At 39.4% G+C, this 25103-nt stretch overlaps 1 protein-coding gene across 1 annotated transcript in view; it reads right to left on the bottom strand.

Annotated features, from left to right (window-relative positions):
- The window catches only part of CHKA (choline kinase alpha), a 29373-nt gene extending 13674 nt beyond the window's left edge, over window positions 1-15699 (bottom strand). The window contains exons 1-2 of the mRNA XM_020784117.3: window positions 15191-15699; window positions 8085-8196 (exon numbers count right to left, since the gene is read on the bottom strand). Coding sequence (XP_020639776.3) covers window positions 8085-8196; window positions 15191-15564 — 486 coding nt within the window. The 5' untranslated portion in view covers window positions 15565-15699. The remainder of the gene's footprint in view (window positions 1-8084; window positions 8197-15190) is intronic.
- Between the last annotated feature and the right edge of the window lie 9404 nt (window positions 15700-25103).

Raw genomic sequence — 25103 nt, 5'->3', positions numbered from 1 at the left:
AACAACAAACTATACTGAAAAGCACTCAAAGGAAGCCTTTGACTAAAAATATAAATGCTAATAAAGCCAACAGAACAAAGTATACTACTTCTGCATTGGTATCTCTTTTCCAAGGACCAACTTAACAAAGAGCCAGCAACAGCTTAGGTAACACCCAAACTACATAATTTCTCACAGCTTATTTGCTTCAAGTTGAAATAAACCATTTGCCACAGTACAGTGATTCTTCCCTTAAAAATACAATAAATTAGCAAGTATAGGTAATAGTACTGTAGAACTACCCTCTTTCCAACAAAAGCATAGATTATCTTGAATATTCGCAAGAGGAAGTTTAGAACTGTATACAATTAATATTTGTTGTTGTTACTACTTACTATATTGTTATACAAAAAAATTTCTATCACTGACCATTTTCCCCTCAACTTGCAGCTCCTTGAACAGCGGTCAAAGTTGCACATTACCCAAATAGTTTGTTTGCTGCTCCCCTATGATGGTATAGTCTATCAGAAGCAAACTGGATTAAGAGAAATTTTATCATGGACCTTAATAGGCACTCATGTTAACTTGATCAGATCACAGAAGTAGACTCCTCATCAGTATCTTTATACTTTTGAAATAGGTGCCCAACTAACCTTTAAATTATCCTAGTGGGATGAGTTTTGAAGTGAGCCAAATTGGAAAAGAAAAAGGGAGAGGTAGGCTATTCAAATATTATAACAAAAGCTACATTGCCCTTCTAGTCTCTCAGTCCAAATTAATTAGGAGAAGACAACGATACTGAGTCCATGAGACTTGTTTCTAGGGACTTGCTATTTTGTTTTTGTTTTTTACTACAACTCCCAGAATTCTGGGAAACAGTTCCCAAACCCAAATCTACAGATCTCTAGAAAACAGCTTTCAGGTTTTTTTTTTTTAAATCTCCGACGTATGCTGACTTTATTTTCCCTCACTCTCTTTTCTTTCCTACCATGTTGCTTCCTGGGAGCTGTAGTTCACTGAAGCTAACCTCTAAAGATTAATGGGTGGCAAGATTCCCATCATTGTCCATGCAAATATCAGTTACATGATCGCTGGCATAGTTGACTAACCCAGCAGAGAGGATGCAGGGAGTCGCAGTCTTGCTGCCCGCTAGGCTCTATGAGGGTGCCTTCCAAAGAACTATGACTCCCAGGAAGCACTGTGGCATTAAGGGGGAAGTGAGAGGAAATGAAGTCAGCACTGAAGGTAACAAACTTGAAAAATCTTCTCTAAAAGTCTGCAGATTTGGGTTTGGCAGATGTTTCTCAGAATTCTGCCTGCAAATTATTGGAGAAATCTGGATGTTGCAGTGCAAAAACACAGAAGAGAACACAACTAGTATCTAAATAACTGGTTTTAAGATTCATCTCCCAAACTATTAGTTTACTTCAGCAGACTTCCATATAATGAAAAACATTGAGTGCAGCAGCTGGATTTCTGCACAGGCAAAAAATGGCAGGCAATTCAGATGGTCTGCAAGTATTAATGCTAACAAGATTTTGCTGAAGTTTTGCTTCAAGGAATTCTGAGGCAAAAGTCACCGAATCAGTATGTTTACATTTCAGATTATATGTCTAAGCAGCAACCCACTGCCTTCTTACTAGGCAGACAATGGCCAAGCTCCAAGAAGATTACAATAAAGTTGTATAGTTCTTAACAAAAACAATGGTAAAAGAGGATTATATTGCATAATAAGGCTGTTGGTAATGATTTGAACCAAGCAGCAAGGACCATAGATGAGCAGGTATCTATTTAATATGTCTGCAGCTTCAGAAATCATGCTGTCTCCTTTTTGCTTGTTAGCAAGAACTGATCAACAGTTAAGAGGAATTCCTGTGCAGATAGGTAATCTCTAAACACATGGAGCTGCTACTAACTTGTCTTGTTTTTCATAATAGTCCACAATTGACTGGTGAAGCAAGAGACACGGAATATATGAAATTGGTTTACTTTTGTAGTATTAAAAAATATCATAAGACTTTCATATAAAACTGAGATGCAGTGGCTCCCTCTTTAATTATTATGGGATACAATGTATGTTTTTTAATACCATGAGGCGTATTAAAAATGAAAGTCAGGTGCAACACTAATTCAGCACCCAAACTAAACTACTAATATTCATTATTGCATATTATTGTACTTTAGTCTGAGGAAATCAAGTTCAGTTTTCTTCTACTCACATAGAGCAGACTAAGGCAGCATTTCCAATTGGTGACCATATGAATCAGACTAATAAATACAACATCCAAAATATAAAACTGGTTCTAGTTGTACTGGGTTTTCATGTAACAGTAACAATAATGTATCTCACGTTTTCTGTTTGTGGGTGGAAAAAGCATTTATTGAGATTGGAAATCTAGACCACCAATACTTAGACCCAGTTCAAGACGCAAGTACAGAATTTAGGAGCATACTTGCAAAGAGGCAATCATAAAGGTTATTGAGACAAGTCATATCAAAAAAGTCATTGAAAATTTGGCATATTTATCTTGTGGAGCTCCCAGAGGACACAAGCAGACTCACACCTAACCTTTAAAAAAGAAACAAACCAACTACGGTGAGCCATAGCCTCTGGTAGTTTCATATCCAATTCTGTATTTCAGCCCCAAAAAGAAGGTACAGGAGGTGCAATATGGGACTTAAATTTCTGAAGTGTCAGTATCACTTCAGGAAAAGGATAATAGGATGAGTTATTGATTCAGGTCCTATAAAACCCAGGGACATTCCTAATCCTTTTTACTTCTGATCAAGTTACCATTCTTCTAAGGGAGCAGAAAGAAGGAAGTACAGTATGTCTAATTCACTACTTTGGCATTCACAGCTCCCATTTAACTCTGAATATTATAACAACGTTCATGACAAGCATTTACAACATCTCTTCACTCTGAACCATAAAGAAATTAAACCCGTAGAGAATGCTCCAACTTCAGAGATCTCATACTATACCGTGAATCGTGTCTGTCACCTGGAAACCAGAGTGCTCTAGGCACGATCGCATGGACAAGCCTGCAGCAGAGAACACATGCACATACAACTAAAATGGTACATTACCCTCAGATGACCCTTAATGCCACCCAACAAAACAAATGTCCCCTTAGCAAGATTTCTGCTATCAGACTATCTGCCAATAAAAGGTGTCTGCAGTTACTCCGTGCTACAAGACATTAAGAGCAAGAATCACATCAGTAATAGAGTATTAAGAGTACAGGATTCTATACCCTGTTTCCCCAAAAATAAGATCTAACCTGAAAATAAGCCCTAGTGTGATTTTTCAGGATGCTCATAAGCCCTACCCCAAGAATAAGCCCTAGTTAAGTGAAACCCCACCCTCCATCATTGTGCAGCAATCAGAAAATGACATGACTGTATTTGAATAAATGTAGATTGCTATACATGAAAAAAACAAAACATCCCCTGAAAATAAGCCCTAATGCGTTTTTTGGAGCAAAAATTAATATAAGACCATGTCTTATTTTCGGGGAAACACAGTAGTCACTTAGTTCCAAACAATACCACAGAATTAAAGTCAATACTCTGCCAATCTTGTTCTCTGTATGACCAAAACGACAAAGGCTACAGGAATACTACATAGCCTTAAATGGTTCCTGTTGTATGAAGTATTCTGATTCGGCTGTGACTAACAGCAGAACTAAGTTTCACACATGGAGATTAAGGACAGAAAGGAAGCTGTAATTCCCAGTTCTCTGAGCAACACAAACTTCTGCTATAATTAAGTACCACTTTAATACAGTGATCACAGCAATGTAATAAATTTTAATTTCTTTAAAGGTACAGTATTAGCTCAATTTCAAGTTGCTCTGACAAATAAATGCCTTTATGGCTTAGAAACCAACCAGTGGTAGTTTCCTTATTGCAAAAAAATTAAAAATAAATAAAATTAGTGATTTCCAAAAACGAATCCTTTAAAGTTGAGCATGGAGGCCAAAAGCAATTCCAATTAATTTCTATGCACAAAAATGATTGGCTGCTATGAAGGCATGTTCTTTCCATTTGATAAAGGAAAGGAAACTAAAATGCAGCACAGGGATTTGCCTTTCAAGCACACTAATGTTTAATTAGAACCTCAATTTTTCTAAAGGACATACAGTATAGAAGTCTTTTTTTAAAAAACTAGCTCAACTGTGTGCTCATAGATTCTCTGAATTAATTTCAGGCTGATTGACAACAATTTTTACACAGATCAACCAGCTCAGCTCAATTCCCGGCTTTATATCATACATGTACAAATAAAACCTACTATGACTAAACAAGGCCCCATTCTCTTTCTTCATAATAGCTTTAGCCAACTTAAACAATTTATATTGAACAGCATGTACTGACATTTGTATTTTCCAGAAACTTATGATAAGCAAACTACAGTCACATTCAGTCTGTAAATAACAGTGTATTTCTTTTTTGCTACGTATTTTTCTATATTTTAAAATTCTTGATATAGGAGATAAAATAAAACTTTGAACTGTAATTTTTAAAAAATTTGATAACAATAGAAATGTATTCTGTAAGAGCCAGCCACATAATATAATTTACATTCTACTTCTATTGGGTCCAAGATCTTTTGCCACTTAAACGGCAAACAGAGATCAGTTTTAACATAGGAAAAATAATGGATTATCTATACCTGTAATTAAAAACTTCATCCTTAAGACTTTGATAAATACTAACTGTTCTGATTTTTTCTTTGCTCCTATATAGAAGCAAATGAACAAATTTTCTGAGAATCTCAAAAAATGGAAAATGACAGCAAAACAGTTTGCTTATGCATTAAATACTGATCTGGAAGAGACAAATGTTTAAAGCTGAGATCCTCAATATAATCTGAAAGTTTTACCTTAGGACTGTTTCTGCTTACTTAACCCTTAGTGAACTGCACCAAGAGCAGTCATTTCACTGCCACTATGGAAATAAAGGAAATTAGATATCTTGGAAGATCTTGCATATGAAGAAAAATAGTTAGGATGTTAACATTCAAATGAATGGCCAAATTACTCTGAAGAAAACTCCAGACCTCTTGTCTGATTTTCTTCATGAATACATACAATAGGTATGTTAAAAATTTGGAAGCTGAGGGACAGCAGAGATTTGCCTATGTTCTGAGTATGATTCTTCAAGTGTGGATATTCAGAGTATTATGATTACAACATATGTGCTAGAAAATCTACAGGAATTAATATCAAGGTCCTCAAAACCAATTAATTTTTTCTACATTGACATCAGCAATCATTGCAATGCACTAAGTTCTACTATCTACTTTGAGGTAGCTTAATTTTTAAAATTTAATCAGCCAATTTGTTGAAATTTTAATAAAACTATATGGCTTAAAAACTATGTCAATTCAGTACCCAGAGTTAATGTAATTAAGTTAAGCTGGTAGTCCTAGTTACCAATACTTCAGGCCACAATTTCACTGTAATATACTGCGTAAGATGAACAAAAGGAAAATGTATTTGTACTTGCAGAATTCCAAATGAAATACTTTGTAATATAAATAGAATAGAAGGTTCACACAATCAGTCACTAATTCATGCCCTGGTAATACTTTCTGAATATTTTCAGTTACATGAAATCATGTATGCCTTTTTATTTCACCACACGGACATTAAATATTTAAGTTATATGAGTCTGAGGACAAATAGAGACTGCTTAGAAACCAAATCAAATGCTCACTATAAGGGATCTCTGAGGGAATAGGGATCTGCTCCATTTCTATAAGTATCTGGAGCATATACCTGGTGTTCAGTGTTAATGTGGAATTCATCTTGCACTCTCTTAAGATAATGTAAGTGCAGGAGAAAGAAATCACCTTTTAACTGAAATAGACTATCCTTCAGAACAGAGTCTAAGACTCTTCTGCAAGATCATGTGCTTTATAGTTACTTTCATAACTAACCATGTTAATGTGTACGTGATGGATACAGCCAACATTCTGCTGACCATTCTATAGTGTTGTATACATGCAACTAAGTACATGTTTAGAAAATAGCTAAGAAAGTAGAATCAATGCTAAATTATTGGATATAATACTCAGAAATAACAACAGCCACTGAGGTTTCTCTGTTAATTCTACAACTGGAGATACTCATGTCAGGGTCTACATGGATAGCAGACAATATTATTACTGTGCATGCCTTATTAGTTTACAAATCCAATTTCATTATACTATTTCACAAAACTATAAACAGGATTTTACTGGATAATTTACTAATCAAGAGGCACATTATAATGCATATTTATTTATGGACAAGGCCCACCGAGTTCAGTGGGATTTATTATTAAGTAGAAGGACACCGAATTACACCCATGTAATTTATATTCTCTGGTTAAGCATAAACACTGCAAAAATGTTTCAATCATTGCAAATGCAGCACATGTGTAGTAGATTCTTACAAGACCAACATAATCTAATTAGCTTTGGCAGATGAGCTTCACAGTCTTGAGATGCTTGAGACTCCATGTCCCAACTGGTCCTGGCAGTATAAAGCATCATTCATCACCATAGGCTACTTTAAACTAAGCTGTCAGGATTAGACTGACCACATTTATCTATTCTCTGATGAACTGAGGACCAATTATTACAATGCACTGTATTTATGGTCGCATTTGTTCAGAAACAGTAACAGTGATTAGTAGCTGCAGGGCTACTAATCAGAATCCATTACTCAGAACATCTTGGTATTTTATGATTTCCAGTCAATTTTAAACAAAAATCTGAAATACTGGTGTTCGCTTTTAAAAGCATTACACAGCGTGGGGCCCAACTACCTACTTAAAAGAAAGCCTGCCACATATTAGTCCACCCCTCATTATTAGGGAGGTGGTGGTGCTGTGGGATAAACCACAGAAGCCACTGTGATGCAAGGTCAGAAGACCAGCAGTCTTAAGATTGAATTCACGCGACAGAGTGAGCGCCTGACACTTGTCTCAGCTCCTGCCAACCTAGCAGTTCGAAAGCATGCAAATGCAAGTAGATAAATAGGCACCACCATGGTGGGAAGGTAACGTGTTCCGTGTCTAGTCGCGCTGGCCACGTGACCACGGAAACTGTCTACGGACAAAATGCTGGCTCTGCAGCTTGGAAATGGGGATGAGCACCGTGCCCTAGAGTCAGACACAACTGGACTAAATATCAAAGGGAACCTTTACCTTTACCATTATTTAATGGCTCTCCTACACGCCTCTGCATCTGAAGTACATTGGAGAGAAATTACTGTAGAAAGATGGCTATCACTGTGGCAGTAGCCTGCTTGTACTAGTTTCTCTTCAGGAGAGGTTTACTTAGCACCCACACAGTTATATTTACACCAACATATAAATATGTATTTTATTCTCTAATGTTTTTAATATTTTGGTTGCTTTTAACTGCTGCCAATAAAGTGCTGTCTCTCTGCATTTCCCTTTTATTATCTGTGTAATCTGCCATTGGAGTACAACTGAAGGGTAGGCATTTAATGTCTAAATAAATACATGGGAATAAAACATCTCAATTGAGCTTGTAAGAATCCTCTGTGCATGGCCACAGTTAAAGTATCATGCTCTATCCATTTTACATTTTCATTTCTATTCACTAGTTCTAAAACACTACAAAGCAACAACATGGGAAAAGGAAAACAGGAAACTGGGGCACCATTATTACAGGCTGTGTTAGATCTGCTGTAATAAAGTCCTGGTTTGCCTTTCCTTGGGAAAGTTTTGGAAAAGATCTGTAAGCTGACATATGTTCAACATTAATTAGCCAATCCAGTTCCAGATAGTTAATAAATTTACTAACAGTACTGTATCTCAACTCAAATCTCTTAAAACAGAGAAATATAAAAAATAATAACATTTTTAACATTTTGGCTCCAAGTAACTCCTTGCATTATTGACAACACCCAACAAAGCATAAATTACCTCTCATTTGAAATCTATGTACAAAGCAGTGCAGTTTATAAACAATAAGAAACCAATAAATCTGAAGAACTCTCAAATATTTCATGTTAGTATTTTTTTTCAAGCCTATGCTAAATCAAATGTTTAAATACCCACCCATTCCTCTTCCAAATACTCACCATCTGTAGAATTGCACCATATAAACGAAGAAGAACAGTGCGTGGTTCATCTGCAACAGTCTCTATAGAATCAGGTAATGAGCATTGGAACAGCATGTTGCTCAGGCCTCCTCTGTGAAGAACGGTGTATAGTTTAATCACTGTATGAAAGCTTACTGTATCAACAATCCAAAGCCTGCACTGATCAACTGATCATTCACGAACTATTCTTCTGTCCAATTTTTTTATTTACCCAGTCTCATCAGCACAGCCCCTTGCAATACAAGTTTTTATCAATACTTGAACGTACTGTATTTTTCCATTTATAAGAAGCCCCCATTTATAAGACCACACACACTTTTCTAACAAAAATATTAAGAAAACTTAGCTTTGAGTATTCAGCCTCTGGGCTCAGAACGCTCGGACATTAGGAGTCCCTGTTGAATCTGAGCCCTGTCTACAAGCTCCACCTCCAACCGTTGGTTTATTCAGCATCAGCTGACAGCAGTTCCATAAGGCTCATGATTGGAGGAAGCTAAGTCTCCTGACTGTAGGAGGCTAAACCTCCTGATTTGAGGCAGCTAAGCTTCACAATTGAAGGAAGCCTGTTTACAGAGGCAAGGTATGGGCCGTTTTGTTCTCAGCTTACTTCTGTGTAAAAGACACCCCTCAATTTTTTTGTGTAATGATTTTAGGAAAAAGTAGCATCTTATACATGGAAAATATGGTATGTGCAAAATGTATTAAATTCTAAAAGTATCTACAGTATTTAAATATTATTTAGTAGTAAAACTAGGTAGTAATTTTATCTAGTTACATGCAGAAAAAAGCTGTATTTGAATTGGGTTTAGCATGTTTGAAATCATTTTTTTAAAAGGTGACTACATGACATACATGAAAGCATGCATTTTTTTGCCTGGGAAGTTGTTTTTTTTGGTTGCAAAATGAGGTTATTTTACTCAGCTGCGAGATGGTTGTTGAGAGAGTGGTCGAAATGACTAGATAGGCGGGGTATAAATACAATAAATAAATAAAAATAAAAAAATAAAAATATTTGAAATCATTTGTGAAATTGATTTATTTTGAATCATTTTGGCATATGTGAACACCTCTATCAATATAATCTGTATCAAGTTTGCCACGCGTGCGTGCGCCCTGCCTCCCTCCCCGTGCATGGGCTGGAGGGAAATCTGCTTAAGTTTTTTTCCTGTCTGTCATACTGACCTAGCACTATTCCAGATTGCAATTTTTTAAAACAATAAAAATAAAAAATAACATCACTGCAGCAGTGTCAGTGTAGCTTTGAGATGCAGCCAGCACGAAGGTAGGTGGGCACAGGACAAAGCCTCAAATGCCATTGTTGTAAAACGCCAGGTAGCTTCCCCCAACTTTTGAAAATAAATTAAAAGTTTTTCTAAGAAGACACATACACCAGCCTAAAAAACCACGACTACCACATAATTTTAAACCAACTTCAAAAACCTCAATCCCTCTCCTTATTCATTTTCATGGAGTAACCATGCCCTTAGGTCCAAAATGTATTAAATTCTTTAAAAGTGTATTTAGATATTGTTTAGTAGTAAAACCAGGTAGAATTTATCAGACTTATCCTAGTGTACTGTTACTAAGAGCTCTAAAACAATATTTATGACAGACCAACTAAAAATGTTAAGACAACTGGCGGAAGCACAACAAATAGAGTACACGCAGCATGCTCGTTTCTGGTATGATTCCAACATATAAACTGATCAATTTAATCTGATGCTCACAATGGAAAAAGATGATCTTCTGCACAACAATGGTTTTATATTTGCTCACCACAGTTTGTCCTGCGTTCTTCCAGAGTAACTCAGGAGCTATCCCACTTAATTGCAAGATGAGGAAAACTAGAAAGCATTAGACCTTTAAGTTAACTAATACAAATGATATTACATCATACCAAACGAAAGCTGCTTTACTGGCCTTAAGACTGAATTGTACAGTACAGTACTCCAAAATAGTTACAGGATTCCAGTTTGTCACCACTGGCTACTATTGGAGATACTTTAGTATCAACATGCAGAATAGAATGAAAACTTGAAGTTCAGTGACTAGTGTCATAATATCAAGGAAAGATTAAATTCACATTTGTCAGACTAAAATGTGCAACATGATCCCATGTAATCCCCAATTTCTTTGGTCACTCATAGCCAAATCCTACCTGACATAATAAATTACACACAAAATATGCTGCAAGCCCATTTCTAGTTTAGAGGCATAATATGAGCCATAAGCTCCCTGCTTCCATAATTCTTTCATGTCTAATGTTACGATAAATATTTGTATCCCACCTCACAATGAAGATGCACATTAACTAAAACGTATTATTTCCTTATGAATACACAGTGGGGGTGAAGAACAGATTTAAGGAACAAGATTTAGTGGACACAGAGAGGCTTGTAATATTGTACAGGAGGCAGCAACAAAAACCATCCCAAAGAAAAGGAAATGCAAGAAAGCAAAGCGGTTGTACAACGAGGCCAAAAAATAGCAGAGAAGAGAAGGGAAACAAAATGCAAGGGAGATAGGGAAAGTTACAGAAAATTGAATGCAGACTTCCAAAGAATAGCAAGGAGAGACAAGAGGGCCTTTTTAAATGAACAGTGCAAAGATATAGAGAAAAATAATAGAAAGGGAAAAACCAGAGATCTGTTCAAGAAAATTGGAGATATTAAAGGAACATTTTGTGCAAAGATGGACATGATAAAGGACAAAAAGGGGAGGGACCTCACAGAAGCAGAAGACATCAAGAAGAGGTGGCAAGAACACACAGAGGAATTATACCAGAAAGATCTGGATGTCCCAGAGAATCCAGATAGTGTGGTTGCTGACCTTGAGCTAGACAACCTGGAGAGTGAAGTCAAGTGGGCCTTAGAAAGCATGGCTAACAACAAGGCCAGTGGAGGTGATGGCATTCCAGTGGAACTATTTAAAATCTTAAAAGATGATGCTGTTAAGGTGCTACACTCAATATGCTAGCGAGTTTGGAAAACTCAGCAGTGGCCAGAGGATTGAAAAAGATCAGTTTACATCCCAATCCCAAAGAAGAGCAGTGCCAAAGAATGCTCCAACTAATGTACAATTGCACTCATTTCACATGCTAGCAAGGTTATGCTCAAAATCTTAAAAGGTAGGCTTCAGCAGAATGTGGACCAAGAACTCCCAGAAGTACAAGATGGATTTCGAAGGGGCAGAGGAACTAGAGACCAAATTGCTAATATGTGCTGGATTATGGGAAAAGCCAGAGTTCCAGAAAAACATCTACCAGTACTTCTGCTTCATTGACTATGCAAAAGCCTTTGTGTGGACCACAGCAAACTATGGAAAGTTCTTAAAGAAATGGGAGTGCCTGACCACCTTCTCTATCTCCTGAGAAATCTATAGGTGGGACAGGAAGCAACAGTTAGAACTGGATATGGAACAACTGATTGGTTCAAAATTGGGAAAGGAGTACGACAAGGCTGTATATTGTCCCCCTGCTTATTTAACTTACATGCAGAATACATCATGCAAAAGGCTGGATGCCAGAATTATGCTTGCCAGAAGAAATATCAACAACCTCAGATATGCAGATGATACCACTCTGATGGCAGAAACTGAGGAGGAATTAAAGAACCTCTTCAAGAGGGTGAAAGAGGAGAGCACAAAAATGATCTGAAGCTTAACATAAAAAATAATAATAATAAGGTCATGGCCACTGGTTCCATCACTTCCTGGCAAACAGAAGGGGAAGATATGGAAGCAGTGACAGATTTTATTTTCCTGGGCTCCATAATCACCACAGATGGTGACAGCAGCCACGAAATTAAAAGACATCTACTTCTTGGGAGGAAAGCAATGACAAACCTAGACAGCATCTTAAAAAGCAGAGACATCATCTTGCCGGCAAAGGTCTGCATGGTCAAAGCTATGGTTTTTCCAGCTGCGATGTATGGAAGTGAGAGCTGGACTATAAAGAAGGCTGACCGCCAAAGAATTGATGCTTTTGAATTGTGGTGCTGGAAGAGACTCTTGAGAGTCCCCTGAACTGCGAGGAGATCAAACCTATCCATTCTGAAGGAAATCAACCCCGAGTGCTCACTAGAAGGACAGATCCTAAAGCTGAGGCTCCAATACTTTGGTCATCTCATGAGAAGAGAAGACTCCCTGGAAAAGAGCCTAATGTTGGGAAAGTGTGAGGGCAAGAGGAGAAAGGGACGACAGAGGATGAGATGGTTGGACAGTGTCATCAAAGCTATCAACATGAATTTGACCCAACTCCAGGAGGAGTGGAAGACAGGAGGGCCTGGCGTGCTCTGGTCCATGGGGTCACGAAGAGTCGGACACGACTTAACGAGCAAACAACAATTATTTCCTTATTTAATGAAGATTTCTGCCTATGTGATTTTTACAACAATATTGCCTTTCCTAATGCTCTGCTACTCAGTCAAGAGTGATGGTACCATATCTTGCCTCAGGACAAAGGATTCTAGTGACACGGATCCTTCTCCATTGTCTGAAGAGGGTCTACGAAGTACCTTGTTATTTTTGACCAATTTTCTCACATTTGCTTTGAGTTTGCTATGAGCATACTTTTTACTACATCTCTTAATATGAATTGTTCAGTGTGTGTATATGATTTTGGCTTTACTGGTGTTACTCTTAAACTTTTGGAAGTTTTAGTGAATTATAACTGAGTTCACGCTATTATGTATTATAACTAATCACTGTTACTATACTCATTTCTTTTTGTGAACCAATCTGAACACAATACATTAAACAAACTACAGCATATTGATTACTTCGGTATTTAATTTTACTATGACAGAATTCTCATTGCAGAAGCCATCCTGATTATTCCTAAAACTCATTAAGATGGTTCATTTCAAAATAAGCTTCCAATGGATTCATAAGATCCTTTTTTAAAGAATAAAAAGAAAAACCTCCAAGAATACAATGACACTGAAAGAATTGACATTCAACATTAACATTAAACACTGTAAAGAACTTTAAGACAAATATGCCAATTTACAACAAACTTTAAAGATAGATATGATAGCTATTATTCTTGGAATGTTTCCAAGGTCTGCTACAAGGTTTGGTGGTGTTTACTTCCAAGTCAATAGATTTAGTACTGGGCTACAAGAAATGTCTAACAATTCTATTAAGACTTTTTTTACTTCAGCACAATCCTTGTAAATACTCTAAAACTATATAAGTAGCTCAGTCACCTACCTACCTGATGGACCACAAGTTGTCAATTCAACTACTTTTGAAGCACTATATTAACTAAGATGTGATTTAAGAATAAATTAATGTATATTTACTACTTGGCCATTCTAGATAAAGAAAAGTACCGTAAGTTCAAATTTAAGTGACAATTCTGAAAGAACACCCCACAAAAAAATCTAATATTACATTATTCAAAAAAGAATAAACTGTTTTCAATTCCTTATTTATAAATACTGTATGCTAGCCAGCCCTCTACTCACTACTGGCAGACAAGACAGCAATAAGTGGCGAACAGGCTTACATACAGTAGTGGTATGCATACTACAGGAACTGGTGCCAAGAAATGACTCATACTGCTCAGTAATCTCATTCAAAAAAGAGGCTCCACATAGAGGCAACATACCAAGTTTTCATTGGTCAGAAACAATACTGAGAGTGAAGCGCAACCAAAACTTAAAACAATGTTCCCTTCAAATCAGTTACATTATTTGCATTCCTGAAACACCTATTTAACTACCACCACATAACCAACAACTCAAATTAATTGTAAATGTGAACACCTGTAAGAACGGAAGATATTGTCTTTTGACTCTTAACTAATGGAAATAAACCATAGGGCTCCCTGAACCATTAGATCGTATTATAACAGTCTTGTATAGAAATCAACTTACACTGCAAACAGATATGTGCCTATTGCACCACATACACATTTCTCACATATGATAAACCGCAGGTGACACCTGTACCATTTCCTATAGAACTAGCTTCCAACTTATTTTTAGATGGAACTCCTACATTGCTCAAAACTATTCTTAAAATGGAAACAATTATATCAGCATTGAAGATCACTTGAAAAAAGATTTACTTATTCTAGTCTCACGTCTAGTTAAAAATTTTTTTGGAGTGATTCAAGGACCTCTCTGGAGACTAAAGCAGGAGAAAAGATATGTAAGTGTGGTCCTAAAAGATCAGAACTAGGAACATTTTGAACTGATTAAAGTCTAATTACATTCAAGGAAACTTAGCTATGATTTGGTGTAAGAATCTGAACTGAAAACAATTCTGTTCCCTAGAATAAGAAACTATGCTTTAAGACAGCTTACTAATTATTTGTACTATAACTTGGTGTAATATTTAAATTCTTACTGTGGCTACTGCATTGTAGCCTGGGACTTTTTGTTCCATTGCAACTGAAGTATTGACAAGAAGGCAACTAAAGTAGGAAAAAAACTACTCTAAATGGTGTGCTTTACACTTCCAGAACTCAAAATACTTCGATTTTTACACTGTTAGTGCAAATACCGGTCTGGAAGGATGTAAGAAATTAGTCAAATCATACGTTTCGATGATTCCCCTACCCCTTTAAAAGCTGAAATTTATGAATCTCTTTCCCACATGCCAACAGGCAGGTACTTCACTACCCTTAAGGTGCCTCCTCTGAAGAACACAAGTCTCCTGACCTTCCACCGCTCCCTACAGACTAAAGAAGTATCCTTTGTGAAAGCAGCCTCCCTACTGGCAGAATTTCACGGTTTAGAATTTCATTGTGCACAGACCGCGCCATCTCGCGATTAGCGAAACTCGAAGGGACAAAAGGCGCCAGGTACGGCAGCTTTTGGCTGCCCGCCTCCCTCTTCCTTCGCCCTCAAGGAAAGCAAAAGGAGGCCGCCATCAGTCTCGCACCCAGGGGCAACATCGCCATCGCCGCCGCCTCCAGCCAGATGGCCAGCAACCGGTCCCTCTAATCCTAGAGAAGCACTCCCGACACTTCCTTAAAGAGGCACCGCGGCTTTCGCTCCACAGGCTGGACACGCCTGAGGCGGATGCATCGCCTCCCCACGACCCGCGCCCACCCCGGCCCCGGCGAAGGTGCTGACCTGATGGGCGTGATGTGGAACTGATCTTCCCGCAGGCCCCGCCACGCCCCCCGCAGGAACTCCCGGCACCACAGATACGCCTTGCGGCGGGTCCGGGGGTCGGGCTGCTCTTCAACCGGAGGGGAAGGAGGGGTCGGAGGGGCCGGTGGCAGAGCGAGAGGCAGCGGCAGCGGCTGCTGGTGGTGGTTTTGCTGCAGCTGTGGCTGTCCCCGGAGCCCCACCTCCTTCGCGTCTGCCTCGGTGTGAGAAGAAGGTGGCGACGATGGAGACGAGGGGGACTGGGTGAGGGCGGGTAAGACCGGGCCCGGAGGGCACCCTAGGAGCAGCCCCAACGGGGAAGAGTCGGCCCCGCCGTTACAAAACTTGGTCTTCATAGCGAACGAGCGAGCGGGAAGCAGAAGAAACAAACGGCAGCGGCACGAGCGCAAAACGGACGCAGGCGACACCTCTCCTCTCTCGAACGCCTGCACAATGTCCGCGGCGCGCGCCTGCCCCGAGGTTCTTATAGCCCGTCGGCACGCGGACCCTGCGCACGCGTTCACCGCACGCTCCCCAGCCCCCTCAGGCCAGCCTTCCTCCCCTCTCTTCGCGGCGTCCTTCCTCTCTGTTGATTGGCCGAAAGCCCAGACAACCGTAATATTGCGGCCCCGCCGCTCCCTGATTGGTCCCCGTTGCTCTGGTTATTCGTGAGGCTGGGGCTCCGCGTAGCTCTGCGATGCACACGGGGGGGGGGGGGAGAGGGAGGGAAACGGGGGCGTGGGACGGGGGAGAGGAAGGAACGGCAAGCGGGGGGGAGGAAGCAAGGTGATTGTGCTCCTGGTAGAGGGAGGCGGCCTTCGAGCAGAACGCCCACCCTTTGCAGCTCTTCTTCCAGCGGTGCCCTCGGCATTGATATACCCTCCCTCTCCAGGAGACAGTCGTGACTCTCCTTCCCCCTCCCTCTTTTTTATTATGGACTCCATTTTCTTTTTCTTGGTCCATTCAGTCAAGTCTTCTCTTAGGCATCTGGATACGTGAGGCTGGGGTGATGTCCTTCAGCATCCACAATCTCAAACGGGGAGAAAGACAAAAGGGAAATTCCCTCGTCCAATTTCTCTTCCCCCCCCCCGCCATAACATAACCATCCTCATGAAACATGTAAGGGGCGTGAAAATCAAGGACTGGTTGCAGGCACGTGAACTCCAGTCAGCCTGAACGCGGCAGATCACGAGAGCAGCGTTCAGTCCTTCCCCTTCGCTGTTTGTTCGGCAACTGGATGATGCTAGATCTTTCCGAGGATGCTAATTTTGTCGCGTTCGGCTTTCAGTCGATGCGGCATCATTTATGATATTAGTTCAAGGCTATGACAAAGGCATTAAGTAATTAGCAGAGCGAAGGCGCAATATGGGGAGGGGAAGCAAAAAAAAGGAAGGGTTGTGGGGGAGGGGAAGACGGCTGCTACGCATTTTTAATTCGGACATATGGAAATTTACAGCTCAAATCCTATTGTTACATCACTGCTTGAAATAAAGAAAAGGGGCGGGGAGAAACGGATGGTTTGAAAACGTGCCTCCCTCTCCCCCCGCACACACTCGCTCTGTTCTTATTAATAATTAATCTTAAGAGTTGCGAAGTTATTAGTTATTTTAACACCACTTCGTTCTGCATATGGAAATGTAAAATGGCCTCAAGCTGTGATCTCATTTCTGAAACACGGGGGTGACTTCACAGTTACAGGGATGCCTGTGTGTCATTTTTCCAGGTTGCGATGGAGTGAACGTTGCTTAACGGTAGCTGCTCTTGTTACAGCAGAGTCACCTAAGAGAGGCCCCGTTTTGAAAGCCAAGGATTCCACTCCAAAGACGACTTTAGATGGGTGTTTTGCCTCTAAACCGAAACCGGGCTTTCCCTGATTTCACCTACAAGTGGTTTAAAACACCTCTAGAAATTTTGCTTTTACATCAGTAGTAAGACTGTTGTTATAAGCAAAGCTAGTCCTATTAGTGCAAACAAAACCTAAATCTGCAGGCAAGAAATACCGTTCATTACTAGGACCAACCAAAATTAACGGAAGTACGCAAAACTTCAAGTTCAGACTTTTTTTCTAGTTCCTCTCCTACCAGTCTTTCTTTTATTTCTTTGTATCAGAGTGTTGCACAATTTTAAATTATGGATATATATGAAATGTATAAAATGTAAAACATTAAAATGTTGAAATAATTAGATTATATTTGAAAAGAAGAAGGCTACTTCAATAGTGTTATCTCAGCCATTTGCTAGATGATCTTTTGTACATGTGGTGGGGCATAGGCTGCATGAGTATACCTGTTACATTGATTGAATTTCTCCACAGTCATAGGAAATTTGCCCTGTATCCAAGTAACTCCATTTGACTTGATTATTCTTTGATCTTCTCCATTTCAAAGTCTATTAAGACATTAAGTGACTTCCACATAGTCCAGCTAGGGTCTTGTACTGGTGGCAGACACTCTTCAGCATTCATCCATTTGGTAAGGTGTGTTTTTGTTCTTCACAAGGGTAGCCTAGCCTCTTCTAGTTTTATATTTAGAGCCTGAGATATGTGCAGAAAAATTTTCCTCAATTTTAGCTGTCGTCTAGGGTGTTGATATCTGTGAAGTGCTACACTACCTTTGGTGCTAGATTACATATGTGTGCAGATACACACATGCATGCACGTCCCCCCTGGCATGGATACCAGCCCCCCGACAGCCCCCCTGGATACCCACACAGAAGGGAATGGGATGGATAAAACGGCAAGGTGGGGTGGATGTGGCCCGCAGGCTGTAGTTTGGAGACCCCATCTTATTTCATTCATTATTTGCTAGCACCTCTCCATATAGTACTGGAGGGACAATGTTGGCCAAATAATAGACTTTTTCAAGGGGAGTAGGTTTCAGACAGCAATTGCCATGTTCCCCCGAAAATAAGATAGGGTCTTATATTAATTTTTGCACCAAAACACATTAGGGCTTATTTTCAGGGGATGTTTTATTATTTCATATACCACAATCTACATTTATTCAAATACACTCATGTCATCTTGTTGCTGCACAGTGATGGAGGGCGGGGTTTCACTTAACTGGGGCTCATTTTTTGGGTAGGGCTTATATTACGAGAATCCTGAAAAATCATACTAGGGCTTATTTTCAGGTTTGGTCTTATTTTCGGGGAAACAGGGTAATAATCCTGTATGATTCATTAAGTACATCCACTTGTTTGACTTGTGCTGATTTGTAATGGAGGACATAGAAGGAACCACCCCAAAGAATGGAGAAGTGGTGTTAGTACGCTTGGACAACCCCTGGAGAACAGCATGCAGCTGGCCAATTTTTGACTTCCAGAAGCTTTGCACTGTAAACTTACTCTCATATCAGTGGCTGGCCAGCTTCACGTGTATTGTGGCTTCGGATGTCGGCTCTAAATGGTTATGTGTTTTCTCCAACCCATTCTCTTAAGGGGTTTTAGTTAGCAAGTTCATCTCCTTCATTCACTCCCCTCCCCCATTTATTTTGTCTTTAACCATCTGTTCTTTTGCTTATTCATCAGGCTAGGGCAGGGGGGAAGTAGGAAAAATGCACAAAAAGCAAAAAACTGTTTAATTATTTTATTCTACTCAAAAGAGGGATAGACTTTTCTAGAAATCTCTGTGACAGTTACTTGCACAGTTCTTTCTTTTAAAATGATGCGGTTCTTTCTTTTAAAATGATATTTTAATCTGTTTTAATCCAATGTCTCTCAGTATTGATCTTCACGGTCTTTGACTCTGGTTGATGTCTGCACCACACACCAACACATCCATGAGAACAGTACCCATGAATACGGGGATGGGATATAAAATACTTCTTTGGAAGAAGCCTTCCCCATTTCTTCTCACTCCTGGTCACATGTCCAGTTGTATTTCTGTTCACCCCTCATTCCATTCATGTAGGACGTGCTCAGGAGAGATGAAAGATGAGCTATCAGACATTACTACTCGGAAAGATCTGACAGTGAATTATTCTCTAATCTGAAAGGCTGAGAAATTACTCTCTAACCAGGAAAGGAAGCTTTGCTGAGCTAAGAGGGAATGTGAAGATGAAGTTAGGGCTCATCTGGTTGTTTTGAATATCAACTCAAAAAGAGGAAGAATTCATCCAACTTTGTTTCCTGTACCTACTACTGGCAAGAATACAAAATCTATAGGAGAAAACCTTTATTAAGACCAACCAGAGCTTGGAAGTAGCCAGTTACAAACCAGTAGTTACTTAAAATTGATTTCTTTTTCCAGTAACAAAGGTATAACTTACATTATCAATGTCACTTAACAAGAAGAACATCTTTTGCAGTATAATTGTAACATATAGTTATTTAGTTATGTGGAATAGAGGGAGTGTCATTTTCCAAGCACTGGCTCATGTTGCTGCCTTATACTTGGTTGTAAGTACCGAGGTGATGATAAGGTGGATTAGAGGAGAGTATCTTCTGCATCACAAGTCAAGCAGCTTGTAGAAATGTGATGGTTTTTTTTTAAACTAAGAAGTGTTTATTTGGTTACTGTTACATACAGCACTGATGTTACCTGTCTGTCATGGGTTTGGAGGGAAAGTTCCATCCTATGGGGAGTGGAAGGCGGGACATCAGGAGGAGGGGCTGTACTGTATATATATGTGATGCGTGTGTGGAGAAGTTGAGACGCTGGGATGTGAAGAAGCAGCAGCTGGGAAGAAGAAGCTGGTGTGGGAGTCTGTGTGTCAGACAGGGTACTACTGTGTGTCAGTACCAACCTGATAGGTTCAGGTGTCTGTTGGTTAGCCAGAACTGATAGGTTCAGGGTCTGTGCTTCAAGTTAAGTGTTCTGTGTGAACCAAACTGTATGCATGTATGAATGAGACTAAGCCACGTTACTATATCTTATTCACCTGATCATTTTATTTTCCCTGTGTGTTGTATTTAAATAAACCTTATTCTTTTATTTGTTGAAAATCCATCCCTGGTCTGTGTGACTTCTTATAGGGAATGGTTGGTGGCAGCTTAGTTAACGTGTGGCATATCCCAGTAGGTCTGGGTTTGTCACAGTTACTTCCTGAGAAATAGGGAAATAGTAACTTTAAAAATGGAACTGTAACAATAACAAACTGAAAAAGAAAAACCTGGACTTTGAACTATGATTGTAACTAACAGTTCCATTCTCTCAAACATATGGCGTAGCTACTCCTGGTAGTGCTGATTTCCAGTAATAGTCTAAGGAGCAATACAGTGGGGTCATGAGATAAAAGGCTTTGATGGCACCAATCCCAGAAAGCTGCATTCCCCAAAGACTGGCTAACCCTGCCCCTGGTTATGTAACAAGTAAATCAACTTACGTGGCAGCAGACCAGTTCCTGCCACCCTTTTGAACTTCCTGGCTTAGAGTAGAAACATGTTCTTTGCCATCTGAGTAAAGTATGAAAAGTACACTTCCTGCAGCAGTTTCATTTGCTAAGATTCTCTATGTCCATGGCAATCAAAATCTTCAATTCACACATAACCTGCATAGAAAACTTCAGAGAAAAGTTCCATGGGTAAAATGCGTTTTGTTTCATTTTATATCCCCCAACCTCTCAGGTTCCCCCTGTACAGTGAGATTTTATCTGTAGTGGAAACATTTGAGTTGTTTCTTTGCTTGCTTGTTTAAAGCACTTTTGTCTCACCTTTTGCTGCAAGAGAACTTACCGCAATAATTCAGGTACTGTACAAGTGCATCAGAAAATAACAATATAAGAATATAAAGAAAAGCATAAAAAGGACAAAACAGAGTGAGACAGAATCAATCAGAAAAGCAGGAGTAAAAAAAAAAATTGAGTTGCTGTCTGTACATTTCTTTAAATGTCACATCTGTTCGCGAGCCCCAAAGTATGACTGCAAACAGCCCACTCCACTGCCTTAGAGGAATGTTCTCTGTGCAAGACTTAGTGGCATGGGGCAAGGTGGATGAAGAGGCCATGTCCAGCTTGATGGCATTTCTTCCAGTGCTAAATCTGCTTGTACTCAGCACTCCCCCATCTCTTCAGCGAAGTTATCTTATGATTGCCCTGCAACAGTCCACATGAACAGACCACATGAACAATTTCTCCACTGGCAGTGTAACTGTAACATATAGTTATTTAGTTATGTGGAATAGAGGGAGTGGGTTTAACCCTTTGCCGTATGTCATTTCACCAGTTAAAATTCCCTCCCACAGTTGTACTATGTTCTGTGGGGCAAAACATGCTGGTAGCATTTGAAGCCTATGCTATTTACCTTAGCTGAATAGTAAATTTAAGGAGGATTTTTATTTGGGATAATGGCTGGGAGGGGAGGATGGATAAAATTCCTTTCCTAGCACTGAATTCAAATATTGAGCCTCCTTTCATGGTTGTTGCTAACATGTTTTTTTTTTTTTTAAAAAAAAATCTGGAAGTCCTACTTCAGCTATCTCATATCACAAGTAGTTTGGCTTCTGATACGGGCAGATTATCTGCCGTTACGTTCCTTTCATTTTCCTCTTTTCTCAGTCTTCTATTCTGATATGTCTTTGCTGCTGCTGTATCATTGCCTCCACCTACTTCCTCATACAGTATGCTTTTTGATGCGCAGTATCTGTACGGCATTGTCAACCTACGAAAAGAAGGGAGGGTGGTTTCAAATTTTTAGAAGTGTAATGCACTTTAAGGGCAGTCCCACTGAGGACTGAACATTGCTGGTCTCTAAAACTTAATTGAAATTTAATAGTAGATTATGTTTTGCAAGTCAAATGTCTGCTTAAAATATCACTATGTTTTTTTTTAATTCTCTGAGTAAAACAAGATGTCAAACACAGCAGGCATTTTATTCTTTGGCAAGTGGAAGTGGCAGACTTGTGCTTCTTCTCAGTTGTTCAGCCTAGCACTGAAAACCATGAATTGCTCAGTGACACCAGTGCTTCCTAATCGTGGTTTTGTTCTGATACTCATACGAAATTCCATCAGATATAAGGACCCCCAATCTGATCAGTAGAGATGGGACTTTATCTGGACTGGAGCTTGGAAATATTGGCAAGGGTATTCTGGGTATTGTAGTGCAAAATACCTTTCCAAAGTTGTGCTCTTTATGTCTAGCTCCAATCCTTTGTAATGTTTTATGCACTGGGCAGTCGTTTCTCTTGCAAATTATACTGCCTCAAGATAATACAGCAAGGTGGAAAGCCTGCCAACAAATGATTTCATTATACATAAATAAATGCTTTCTTGATAATAAAAATAGCATGCTCCTAAAACAGGAAATGAGTGGATTTCAGAACCGGTTTAAATTACCAGAAAGGATAAATTGATTTTCATTCAGTGCATGTGTACATGGCCACCAGTTTATATATCATGTGACCGGGACCTGAAAATCTGAACAGAAATCAATTCAAATTGCTAGTGTGACCATAGCCTGTCACTAAGAATATAACTACTAATTATTATTGATAATTGTCAATTGTATGCCATGTACAATAAACAGTTGGCATTTCTGAACCATATTAAGCTGTCATTAAAATCAATAAATTCACATACAGTGTTTTCATATGAAAGGAGGAGGAAGTTGAGGCAGCAGATGGGGATGCTGCAGTGGAAACACGTGGTATGAGATTGTAAAATGGATTGATACTATAATGTTTTCTCTAGAAAACAAGTACTTCAGCAACATTTTTTAAAAAATCACATTCAGAATAGTTCTGCATTTTTGGTCATCTTATCAGGCACCCTGTTATTCAGAGACTGAGGAAACCGATGAAACAGGGATTCCAAATGATTATAAAATAACAAAGTAAACCACCTCTGTGCTGCCATGGCATATTGGCTGTATATCAGTTTAACTATCACATCTTTCTGCAAAGAAGCTTTACAACATGTTTAAAATGTAGGAACTCTCTGGTTGAGAAAGCTCCCAAGCCTAGTGTTGCCCTCACATCTTACTTGTGGGCTTCTGGTAAGGCATCTGGTTGGCCACTGTGGGGAATGGCATACTGGACAGAATCGACCTTTGGTCCAGCAGGGCTTTTTCTATTTTTTAATGTCCACTAATTAATGCATGACGGTATGACATATGGCAGGTAGTCAATCAGCCTGTGATTTAGCCAGCCATAAGTTTCAGATACTGTGTATGCACCTGATTAGCCCTTTGAATTCTGCCATCTGGTTACAGAAAAGTAAAGCTGAAGAATTATAGTGTGGAAATGAATACTATAGAGCAGTGGTCCCCAATCTTGGGCCTCCAGATGTTCTTGGACCAACTCCCAGAAATCCTGGCCAGCAAAGGTGGTGGTGAAGGCTTCTGGGAGTTGTAGTCCAAAAATATTTGGAGGCCCAAGGTTTGGGACCACTGCTCTATAGGACAGCCTTTGAGATGGAATTTTTGTTGCAGGGCTGTACCTAGGCCAACCAGGGCTATGCCACCGGGTGCCAAGCTTAGAGGCTGCAGGGGTTGTGCAATCCTCTGTTTATCCTCCAACAAGCTAAAGGCAGGGATAGCTTCACAGCTGAAGGCATGACGGGAAGAGTAGTCACTCTGATAGTGCTTGGCTTGGCAATGGGGTGGCTCTTTGCTTCCCACCTTTTATTTCTGCTATGTCAGGGTGTCCTGGAAGTTTCTTTTGGTATTTGTTTGTTTTTCAGCATTGCTCTGGATGCCACAATCGCTAACTATAGCTCTGTTTTCTTATAATTGCTTAACAAAGAACCTTACAACAACAACTCACAGAATCTCCAGCCAGTGTTTTTTCTCAAAATGCCAACTATGGATGCACGTGATGAAAACATTTATTTTTGTTTCATTTTGGGGTTTTTCAGAGGGTACCTTTTGTTGAATTTCTGGCAAAAATCTCCTTTTACTACATAGCAGAAGTATAGAGATCCAAGAGAATAGTTATAAATTCCCCAGAATCCACCCTTTTCTCATTAACTGGTACTTAAAGTCTCAGTAACTCACTCTTGAGACACTTATGGGAGAAAGAATAATAAAAAAAATTCTTTATTTACAGTTGCTTGGAACTACAGTATTACAATTGCAAACTTGTGTATACTACTTTCTTTACTGCACATATACTAGCAAGCCATTCGAACAGATCAACAAAGGACTACCACCAACTGACAATAGAGAGGGATAGAACACTTAGCAAAGAGATTGGGTTCTCTTTGAATTTCGAAAGCTGGAAGAAACCATTGGTTAGTGCTGGGTAGATGGACAATCCCTCTAGCTCCCAAGAGTTCCTCTCAGTCATACAAACTATAAACAGCACTGTGGTTGTAAATAAAACTCCAACACTTCTTTTGTTTTCCTATTTTATTTTAATGCACTGATCCTTTAGTTTAACACAAAATAGATTTCAGTTTATTTTGTTCTGCTCTTCCTCATTCATGTTTTCTGGTTCCAGTTCAGAAAAGCCCTAAAGAACCCATAAAATCTACTCGAAAGAAAGAAAGAAAGAAAAGAAAAGAAAAGAAAAAGAAAGAGAGACAAAAGGAAAGGAAAGGGGGAGGGGAAAGGAAAGGAAAGGCAGCAGAGAACCAACCTACTCCAAAAGCAGGCAACAGTACAAGCAACCACAAACAGCAGTATACAAAACAGTCCCCCAAACCTATCAGAACATAAAGCTTTAACAGAATAAACACACAGTAAGTTAACCTAATAACAATTTAAAAAAAAATTAATCGAATAGGAACACTCCATACTATAGGGTAAAAAATAGCAAAATACACACCCACACAGCCCTCTCCCACAAACCAAGAAGAGCAAAAAGTACAAAGATCCTTCAAAACAAAAATGACTAGAATATGAGATTTCTTTTCCCTCTCTTCGATGTCTTTTCTTGTTTTCCTTGGGTCCAGGAAGCAGCAGGAGGTAGGTGGCAAAAAATAATCCAGGAAAGGAAAGGACCAACGAGGGGGGAAATCTC

Source organism: Pogona vitticeps, chromosome 1, assembly GCF_051106095.1.
Source record: "Pogona vitticeps strain Pit_001003342236 chromosome 1, PviZW2.1, whole genome shotgun sequence".
NCBI lineage: Eukaryota > Metazoa > Chordata > Lepidosauria > Squamata > Agamidae > Pogona > Pogona vitticeps.
This window is presented reverse-complemented; position numbering and strand designations above follow the sequence as displayed.